Consider the following 11427-nt stretch of genomic DNA (forward strand, 5'->3'; position numbering starts at 1 on the left):
CAGCGTCACTCACCATGGCGCCAGAGTTCGTGCCTCCCCCGTCCTCTTGCTCTCCCCCCTCACAGCTCGTCCTTCTGGCCTGGTGTTTACAGAATTGTCCCCGTTGAGAGATGAGATGAGCCAGAAAGAATGAGAAAATACAAATGCGTAAGGAAGGGATGAAGAGAAAAAGCTGAGAACAGGTGAGAAAGTTGCAGGACTACATTCACTTTGAGGAAAAACAAATACCGAATTCATAATATTCTTAAACAACTTCATTTCTTAAACATCAGCAGCTGAGAAACTAAAAACACACACTTCCTGTCTCCATTTGTGTCCAGTCATGTGTTCATTTCATCCAATTAACGGGTGTAACAGGTTCAGATCTACATCTTAAGCATGCTGACCCAAATGATCTTTTTCTCTTTGAAGAGAATATAATTAAGCTTTGTCAAATTGCTGCTAAATTATAACAGTATGCTTTAATCCATATTCCTTCTTGGACCTTAAAATAGATATTCGAGGTCATTCAAGGGGGATTTGTCAGGTTAAACAGGCATGTATTTATAAATATGTGTGTGTGTATTTGTCTACTCACCAACCACGCCAACAGCATGCAGCCAAACATGCTCATCATTGTCATACACATGATGAGCCTTGGCAGATATTGTTCATCAGGTCAGGCTGCTGGTGTCTAAAGGATAGATGATAGGATAGGATGATACAAGTTTCTTTGTGTGTCTTGAACCTGCCACACATTTGTTCCGCTGACTGTCAAGGTCACCTGGTAAATCCCTCCTCACCTACTTTGCCGGGAGTCAAATCAGCCGTTTCCTCCATTCCCCCCCCACCCCTATCTTTTTCTGTCCACGCCGATTTTCCCAATCCCTCTCTTCCGTCTCTATTTTTAAACCAGATTAGCAGCGTTGGCGGCATGAGAGCTTTATTCTCCCTCACTCATTACCTGGATGCCGGTTCTCAAAGTCTGCTAATCCCATAACGCTGCGACTGCACAGATCACTGCTAGTTTACAGAGGAGTAGCACAGGGAAGCGTGAGAACAGTTTCCATTCAGGAATGAGTTGAATTCAAAGCTGTTTGATCCACAACATTCCACTTATTGTCTCCTCTTCTTTGTGTCCGAATAAATTACAGTGATGGACAGCATATAAGTACATTCACTAAGTATTGCTTTAATCATCTTTTCTTTTAATGCCACTTAATTTGACTTAATGATCAAATATTGTACTTTTTCCTTTAGTTTAAAGTTATTTTATTATTTTAATTGTTGCATGGAGAAACAGAAAAAAGTGTATGCGTTGTACATTTGTCTTCTATACGTTTAGATAATTTTCTAATTTCATTTTCATAATTTGCAATTTGCATTTTTTGGGGTGTTTTTTTACTTGAAGTTTGATTGTTTTCGAGTATTTTTACATTCAATACCTTAGGTACATTTGACTGAATATCTTGCCTACTTTTAGCTTTAACAGAGTAGTTTTACATTGTGGTTTTAGTACTTTTACTTAAGGAAAGAATCTTACTACTTCCTCCAACACTGGTGAATTCCCACGTTCATATACAGCAGGGGTGTCAAACTCAATTTCATCACGGCCACATCAGCATCATGGTTGCACTCAAAGGGCCGGTTGTAACTTTAAGACTATATAAATATACATATATAAATATTTAATATATATAAAATAATGTATTATATGACATGATGGATTATTATCGGATAGGGTAATAACTTCATAATTAACTACGTTTGAAAGCAGAAGTCTAGGGGAAATAATTGCAAATCTCTTTAGTGCGTATGTCCAAAAATGATTTAAAAAGAAAAGCCAAATTCTGGAAAAACAAAAAAAAAGTGACATTTTGAAAAAAAAAGGTCAAATTCTGAGAAATAAAAGTCTAATTTGAGATGCATTGTGGGACATGTAGTTTGTGGGCAATGTGCTTATGTAAAGCGGCATGTAACCTAATAAACATATTATATTTTTGCAAGCTCTTGTGTGGCCACATGAAATGAAGTTGCGGGCCGGATTTGGCCCCCGGGCCTTGAGTTTGACACCCCTGATGTACATGCACCTTAATGTACACTGCAAAGAGCACACTGAGGTTCAACTAAAATTGGAAGAAAAAACATGAATAAATAATCAAGTTCATAGAAGCTACCTTTAACAGCAGGTGCAGAGTGAAAGTCACAGCTGCCATATTGTTTGGAGCAGGCAGAGTTTTCAGTGCAGCACGAGCTGACCTTGCTGGAGTTACGTCTTGAATGGCCTTCTGCTGAAAAATGCATAATGTAAGCAGTAAAGCCCTTACACATTCAGTTCTTCTTCGAATCCCCAGCTACCCGTGTGATCAGAATACAGGCAGAGAGCAGACTGCAGAGTCATCCTCACCTTCCTCTGCAGCAGAGGAGAGTCTGCACCAGGCTTATTCTGGACACTGCTGCACTCAATTAATATGGATAAGCTGCAAGTGCTTTAAACATGTGGTGGTGCAGGATGGGATTCATGTGATCCTATTCTGCATCTGTAAAGCTGCACATTGTAGCTCCTTTGATGCATCCTCAGTGCTTGAAATGAATCACGCTGATCTAAAAATGGAATTGGAGGAAATGCATCTTAAGATAGAAAAAGATGAGTCAGACGTGAGGGGAGGAAGCAGAGAACAAGTCCTCAGTATGCTGTGCTAAAGCCTCTTGCAGTTAGAGCCCTCCCATGGACATCTGTGGGTACTGCAGCTGCAGCAACCACCACTGTGTGCGTATAGTACACACCTTAAATGACTGATACATGCAGAGAAGTGAACATGCTCAGTCATAGCTAAAGGAGCACTCCTAATTTAGCAAATGTTCTGCATTATATACGAGCATGTGTTCGTGATAAATGTGACTCTTTTATCCAAAGCCTCTCTTTACTTTGAGCCCACACTGCAACCACATGGAGAAATGCTGGTATTACAACTGAGGGTAAAAATACCTGCAGCTGCAAAGAATACAAATTAAAAACTGTATTTAATGATTTGAACCAGGATCACAATTTACACGTTTATTAAATCAATCAACTGTCACGATGAATTTCAAAAGAGCACAATAGATTAAAAGCAAAATCATTCAGTTAGAGAGAAGTTCCTCAGAACATTATTTGATATACAAGAAAATAAACTTGTTGGCACCAACACACCTTTGGGTTTTTAATGGAGTAGAGAAAGTGTGGATTAAGTATTACTAACCTGTTTAACACTTGACCCTGATAATGGACGGACATATCAGTATACAAGCAGGATCTGTGTCAACCTCAATTTGAACTCCATAAAATATATTTAATCCTCAACTGGCGAGACGAAGTTAATGGACGTAATCCCGATTTATCCTAATCTATCTGAGCATTCTGAAGCAAAGTGAAATATAAAAAGAAATAGGCACAAAAGTAACAGATATCCCCAACAATCGGCATTGATGCAACTCATTGATGAGCAACTATGGCTTTAAGAAGGATGGATGCAAGTACAAAAAAAAGCATCAGGCGTTTCAAGTTATCTCAGTCACTAGCTCGTGTGAACTAAGTGTCACTGACAAAAGCGAGGCAAAGGCCAGATGAAGAAGAAGACATAAAATCTATACAAATCAAGCATTTCCACAAATATAGGCTCTTGCCCGCCCACACTGCAATTTACACCCCGATCTATTCACGGTGTGTGAGTCTGTTCTCTGCCTGATTAACTGCAGCTAGCTTCTCCACGGGGCGCCTGCTTTACACCGACTCCACGCCGGCTGGGTTTGTAAACCAACAACAGCAGACAGATAGGACCAGACGGAGGCAACATGTTTTACTGTCGTGCTTCTGCTCACCAAGCCATGTAAGCAGCCATAATGTATGAGAAAGACCCACAATCAATAACACATGCGGCAGTTTTTACAAATCCACCAGCAATTCAACAGTGTACAATTTGTTCTGGTCTTGACTTCGATTGTAACATTTTCACACAGCTAAAAAAGGTATTAAAAACATTTGTCTTTGATACATTTTAAAAGAAACATTTACATATTGCTGATTTAAACTGATCAGGGTTTTCAAAGTTAGTGAAAAGTTGCATCTGATGTCATAGTAGGCCTACTGGTAACCTGACCACAGTTAAATATTCTTAGACAAAATAGCAAAACACAAACCAACTTAGTGCAGCAAAGAATTGAAAAGGTTTTTTAAAAAAATGATCAATTTCAACACAACTGAACCTGATTATCTCACATCATTGGTAACCTGACCACAGATAAATATTCGTAGATGCTAAACATATCCCAGTCTCTACGGCACAGTATTGAAATCTCAACATCAAATTCACATTCACACGTCTTCACATTTCGCATTCATATAGCTCGAGCTATCTGTTTCTTATGTAAGCCTGCAGAGATGTTCACTCACACATATTTACACACAGACACACACACGCCTCCTCTGTGTCTTCTCACACAAACATGGCGGTGGACACAAAGCTCTCCCCACGGTTGACATTGGGGGCCGGATGATAGTCCTGGGGGTCGCTGTCTGTGCGCATGTAAGGAGGCGGGACCTCGTTGTTTCCGGGGTCATCCCATCCAGAGGGGGCAGCAGAGTGGTAGTGCTCCCTCACATCTTCAACATAGTCGTCATCGTCGTGGTTGGCATCCAGGTCCTTCCAGAAACAAGGCAACAGAAAACATGTCATCCTTCATGTATTCGACACTTTCTCTTATCAAGGTCAATTAGTGATGAACACTTCGTTGTTTTATATCAGAGAAATTGAGTGTAATCCCACTTGTTTTTGATGAAAAAGCATCTTGACCTTGCACACAGACATGATACATAATTACATTTCTCATAGTACATTGTCATTTTCTTATTGTCCTTACTTTCCTGTATGTTTATATTTCTTGTTAACATTATTTAGTGTATTTTTCATTTAAATATGTTTGTATTTGTTCCTTGTTTTATACAACTCAATTCCTCTTATGGCATGTTTGCACCATATACAACATGGCAAATTCCTTGTATGTGAAAACCTACATGGCAATAAACTGCATTCGGATATTAATTATATTGATAAATATTCATTTGTATATGAATATGTTAGCAGTTTTACCTAATTCTATTGTTGTTGTAATTTTGCCTACATTTTTATTGAATTGTATTGGTATCCCTGTACTTTCACTCGCCGATTGCGTTTTCTTTGTCTCTTATTCTGCTTTGACACCTGAATTACTCTAAGGGGATTCATTAGGATTTACCTTATCTTATCTGGATCACAATTTATTTTGCAGCCAGGGTTTAATCTGTTCCTGAAAGGCTAGAACATGATGCAGCACTTTTCTTAAGCTAGGATGTCTGCTTCTTAAGACTTGCTCAATTAAAAATATTTATGTGCACAAAATTGTTCAATGTGCCCCTGTTTAATTAGGTAAATAAAACATGAAAAAGAGTAAATAGTGGTACAGTATTGACCTGCATGACTTCCTCCTCTCATTCTGGGAAATCTATTAAGAGGAGCAGTGTTGTTGTGTCCTCCTTCAGCCGAATCCTCCGGCTCATCAGTGTATTTCTAACTGCTGCAGCTGTGCAGTGACACACACCATTACCCAGAGATTTATCAGCCTCCAGTCAGTGGTTTCCAGACCTCTGATTCGCTAAATGACCATGCAGTATTGAATATCCGGCTGATGTGGGATACTCTTCAGTGACACAATGAGATCGTAGATCGTCCAGAGTAACTGCTATTTTCATTGTATAGGGCATGGGATATTAAAATGGTAAAAATAATATCACATCTTAATTTATACATTAATTCACAAATTGACTACAGTGTAAATTATTGAAAGACTTTGTTTTCTTTTTATGTTGATTTTTCATTAAAGGGACCCTATTATGCTTTTTGGGGTTTTCCTTGTCCTGCAGTGTGTTATAGCTGTTGTGAAGGTGAATGGTCTGCAAACGCTAACATCCCTGTGCTCCCTCCAGAGGGAGTTTCTCTGCCAGTAGTGATATCACTGTGTAACACTCGCGCTTCGATTGGCTTGCGCTCCAATTCATTGTACGTGAAATCTCTAAACGGTTGACCAATCACAACAGAGCCGGCCAGCTAACCAATCAGACTGGGCTCTGGTTTCAGACAGAGGGGGAAAAGAGGGGCTGCAGCACAGGCAGTATGAGAAAAGCTTTTTGAACATTAAAGCGTGGAGACATGTCCCAGTAGAGACACTACATACTGATATGAACCTTAAAATTAGCATTATAGGGCCCCTTTAAACCTTTCGAACATCAATGTTTTGCAAAGTGTAAATTAAACACTGCATACTATTTGAAGTCTGTAATGATAATCTAAGGTGTTTTTCTCTCTTCCTGTGTGAACATTCTGCAGTTTGACAAGGTTCATCAGCACACTAAATTGATGGATCCAACTAATTCAGGGAGTGCACATTTATAATTAAAACACAGAAAGGAAAAGAACACACACCATGCACAGTCTGCATTTAAATGTATAGAAAAATATAACGAATGATCCACGTTTGAGGAACAGTTTTGGAGTTTGTGTCATCTCTGAATTTCTAATTTTTATGCTGCTGCAACGCAAACATTTCCCAAATTGGGATTAATAAAGAATGTATCTATCTATCTGTCTGTCTATCTATCCATATATCCATCGATCCATCTACCTACCTACCTACCTACCTACCTACCTACCCACCTACCTATCTACCCATCTATATACCCATCTATCTATCTACACAACACATTCCCTTACCGTGACTGGCTCGGCACTCTGGGTATTGTAGTACTCGTTCTGCAGAGGTCCGTCCTCGCCGGCCACCGGGACGTGACTGACGTTTGGATGCTGAGGACGCACACATCAGACAATGATTATTATCTTGCAATATACTAACAGTTATCACCGCAATAAACCGTATTTAATTTTGTCTTAATTCACATTAATAATGTCATATTCTGTTCTTGTACATATCATATTCTATTTACATGTATATAGACTTTTTGCACTACTTTTTATTTTGTATTTTTGTATTTTATTATATATGTAGCATTGTTGGAGGTCAGAAGAATTTCATTGCCATTTCTACACTGTAGCTTTGTGCATATGACAATAAAACCTTTGAAATTCAGTATATACATTTAATCTATTAACTTTTCTACACGTAGAACAACCAGTATTCTGGTGAATGATACTGTTTTGACACTGGACGGGGACTCACTGTGCTGGCGGAGCTGGTGGTCTTCTTGGGGGGAGGGGGCTTGTGTTTAGGTGGACCACTGAAACACAAACACACAGATCTGTCTGGTGAGTCACACATTATGACACATGCAGCGTGACGATTCATGTAATGAACCAATTTGCAGATACCACACAGAACAAACAGCCAGGCATGAACAAAAGCTAATTGAATTGTAGTCGTCGGCACAGATACTCACTCTCCGGTCAGTTTGTTGTTACGGTGTTTGCGGTACATCGCTATGGCTGTTCCAATGATGGCCAGGAGGAGTATGACTCCAATGATGGCTCCTATGATGCTGCCGGTAGTAGGACCTTTCTCTGGAAGACGAGTACCTGGATATCAGAGAATAGGAGAAAGAAAACACCATTAGACAGACTCAGGTTGCATGGTGGAGAGGAGGTTCTGTGGCTCAGACGTGGACACCTGGAAGCTGCTTGACATCCTCCTGGATCCATCTTTTTACTATATGTCCAAAACATATCATTTTGTCAAATGGATTATATAATTGTATTATGATAGTCTTTGCTGCACACACACAATCTGTTGCACATTCTGACCTGGTAGAGGAAGCCCCCCTCTGTTTCTCTTCCTGAGGTTTCTTTCATTTTTTTAACCCATAAAAGGGGCTTTTTGTTTGGGGAGTTTTTAACTAAATCATAGGAAGCGAAAGTCTAAAAGGATGCATGGTGTCTGTCGTGTGCTGTACAGATTTTAAATCCCCCTTAGGCAGAATTGTGATTAGTGGTATTAAGGCTTTATAAACGAAAAATGACCTTAATTAGAAGTAGACGTGGACATGAACCTAGCCTTGTCGATTCCATAACACTATTTTATATTTTAGATATTAATTAACGTAAGGCCCCAAAATAAAACCAAGTCCAGTAGTGCCTGATCACTTATACTGCATGTCAATACATTGTGAGCCATTCAGATTACATTTAACGCACCTTTTAAAACCAGAGGAAGACAAACGACCTAGTACTTAATTAAAGTAGTCACTTGACACTTATACGATTTCTGGAAGATAAATAACCCTGCCATGGCTGTCTCTTAAATATGAAGCTAATGTCAGCATACTGGTAGCTTAGCTTAGCACAAACACTGGAAACAGAGGGAAACTGTTAGCCTGGCTGTGCCCACTGATGAACGAAATCCACCTACAAGCACCTAAAAGAATGAATTGAATACCCAACATATGTTTGGAGGGGTTTTTATGTGTCAGATTGATTTTTTGGCTGGGATCAGCAGCTTCCTGGGGATTTTGTTTGTTGCCAAGCAACAGGTGAGAACTAATACACAAAATATGAAAGTGGGATAAAAAGTGGTTTTAAATCTAAAAAACTGTTTTGTGAAGCAGGAATATGTTTCGTCATCTTTTCCATTTCGTAATAATCCTCCAACCATTTAGTTTGATCTTTTGCCTCGCCCCCAGGCTGGAAATCAGTGATTTCACAAACATTAACGAGAAGTCACATCGAGCAAGACCCCATGTACTGTGATATACATGAAGTTACTCCACACTGTCAGACATATGACTAAGGGTGGCCTTATACAAAAGAGACTTAGCAATGAGGATGAGTTTATAAATGTGTGTGTGTGTGTGTGTGTGTGTGTGTGTGTGTGTGTGTGTGTGTGTGTGTGTGTGTGTGTGTGTGTGTGTGTGTGTGTGCAGCCGTGCAACACTGTGCTGGTACGGTACAGAGTGGGTTTTGATTAGAAGGTTGAATCACATGGGTGATTAAGACGAACCAGAGGAATCATGCAGAGGTTCCACTAATGAACCATGACTACACTGAACATGAACTGACACACACAGAGACACACATTACATGCACGCACGCACACGCACACACTGTATGTTTACTGAAGGTGCAACCCGGCTCATTATTCCCCCCCCAAATCCCAGGGGATTATGCTAATGAGGGTTGTTAAAGGGCAGAGGATCTGAAGCTCGGTTGATGAGAACAAACCCTGGTCGAAGTAATTGGAGGGGTCATGATTGAACGTCGTTACTGCACTAATTATATTTCTCCAACAATAGACTACTTTGACTAAAAATAATTATCATTCTTTGGCGCAAACAAAAGTTTTACTGCTGACCCTCGTTGTACACCAAGTCTTTCTTTTATGCTTATTATTGCGCTTTTAAAGCCCACATTTGAAAGGGGTTGCTGCGAACCATCGACACAATGGACTTTATAAACATTTAATTTGAAGAGAAAACAGGGAAATGAATAAATGAAAGACATGACATTTAAAAAAGGAATCAAAGTGGATCTGAATCTCTAATATGAAAAGCACCAACTGGCAATCAAACCAAAGGGTTCCCTGGATATAAAATGGGAAATCTTCTTTTGATGGGGTGAACCGAGTTAATTATGTTGTGCGTATTTATTCAGCGGGGTACAAATACTTTTCCTTTGTTTCCCCCCCAGCTGTGCCCTCAATGCATCTAAAGTACTTTCATCTTCTGGAGGGACACAGTCTGCCACAGCGCTCTTACATAGAGAGGAATATTAGTTTTATTTACACTTTGATTCTTAAGACAACAAATAAAACATGAATTCTACTTTTGTTTTTAGCAGTCTACCTATCTATGTGCTTTAGTCAATACGTTTTGTATTACTTATTTTTGACAGAAAAAATGCAACAGTTGGAATTATTTTTATGTTTTTGTATTGTATTATTATTATTATTATTGAATTATTATTAAGTGACATTTGTTGTAGGAATAGGTGATGAGATATTAGTTCTTTAATAGACACTCAATTCTTTCTCTGATATTGATTAGGGTAATATGATATTACCGACACATTTTAATGGTTGCATTCATTAGAGTAAGATGATACAATTCTCTTTACTAAATATATATAACAGTGATCCAAATAATACCAAATGGTTATATTAAAAACTCAAAAAGGGGCTGCAAGGAGCATTTCATTGTCAGTTAATCTGTCAGTTATTCAAATCTATAAATCAGTGAAAGGTGAGACATGGCAATCAGTTTTTCCCAAAGCCAGAGATGCTGACAGCAAATGCCAGACAACATATTAATTTCACTCCGAGAGATGTAAATAAATCAGAAGATATTTACACAAAGGGAAACTGGAGTCAGAGGATTTTGCCTTTGTTTTTCTCAGACAAATTACTCAGATTATTAGAATAGTGGGCAATTAATTTAATAGCAGCTGTAGAATTCTGTAATAAAGTGATGAGGACCAGCAGCTATTATTCCTGGAGGACATTCAGGCTAGGCTGCAGGATATGAAAAGTAATTATTAATGTGACAGTCTGAATTTTAAAAAGATGTCCAACCCTGAGTTTACAAAAGAAATATTTCAATTTCAGCTCACCCATAAAACACAGAATTTTGAACTTTAAAATGAACAATACTAAATAATTAGTCCGATTTTTTACAAGGACTGTCAGGAAGGAGAGTGCAGAACATTTCACTGGCATTTTCTGAGTCACGACGGTTCCCTGGAGGGACTAATTATATTAAGTAATTTAATGAGCATGGACGGATGGCTTGCTGGGAGAAAAAAACACATAAGAATAAATCAGAGTGTGCCTCTTCCCAAAACCTCAGCAGCAGAAACAGAATGAGAAGCACTCGCAGGCATTTAGGGCTCCATTAAGATTTCCAACTGGAATCTGCACATCACAACTAATCACATACATTTCAGTGTATGTAGTGACGTTTATCGTCCACATGGAGGTGCTGTGTAGCTTTAAAACTAAACTCTGAGAAGCTATAGTAACATTCCTCCTAACCCTGATACCTGCTTTCAGTATCCCTGCTTCCTCATTCCAGTGCCGTGTCTGTTTATCGTCACACCGCTCCCTCCTCCATTTTGGCTCCAGGGATTTTTTTTAAACTCTATAGGAGGCCTCCCCCCCACCCTTATCTCACAGGCGTCATTATCCAACCAAAGTAATTTTCACTCAGCAGGTTTCAGGTAGAAAGCGGCTCCTTCCTCTCAGATAACCTCAGAGAGAGGAGAGAGAGAGAGAGAGAGAGAGAGAGAGAGAGAGAGAGAGAGAAGAGGAGAGAGAGAGAGAGAGAGAGAGAGAGAGAGAGAGAGAGAGAGAGAGAGAGAGAGAGAGAGAGAGAGAGAGAGAGAGAGAGAGAGAGAGAGAGATGCAGGAAAAAGAGGCCAGTTTTAAGGATTGAGGTGC

The 11427-nt window shown here is 39.3% G+C and overlaps 1 protein-coding gene across 1 annotated transcript in view; it reads right to left on the reverse strand.

Moving 5' to 3' along the window:
• Window positions 1–3022: 3022 nt before the first annotated feature.
• Window positions 3023–11427, reverse strand: part of LOC117461567 (nectin-2-like) — an 88149-nt gene continuing 79744 nt past the window's right edge. Inside the window, exons 7-10 of the mRNA XM_034103496.2 lie at window positions 7445–7580; window positions 7228–7285; window positions 6765–6854; window positions 3023–4661 (exon numbers count right to left, since the gene is read on the reverse strand). Of these exons, the coding sequence (XP_033959387.1) occupies window positions 4455–4661; window positions 6765–6854; window positions 7228–7285; window positions 7445–7580 (491 nt within the window). The 3' untranslated portion in view covers window positions 3023–4454. The remainder of the gene's footprint in view (window positions 4662–6764; window positions 6855–7227; window positions 7286–7444; window positions 7581–11427) is intronic.

Source organism: Pseudochaenichthys georgianus, chromosome 16 (assembly GCF_902827115.2).
Source record: "Pseudochaenichthys georgianus chromosome 16, fPseGeo1.2, whole genome shotgun sequence".
Lineage (NCBI taxonomy): Eukaryota > Metazoa > Chordata > Actinopteri > Perciformes > Channichthyidae > Pseudochaenichthys > Pseudochaenichthys georgianus.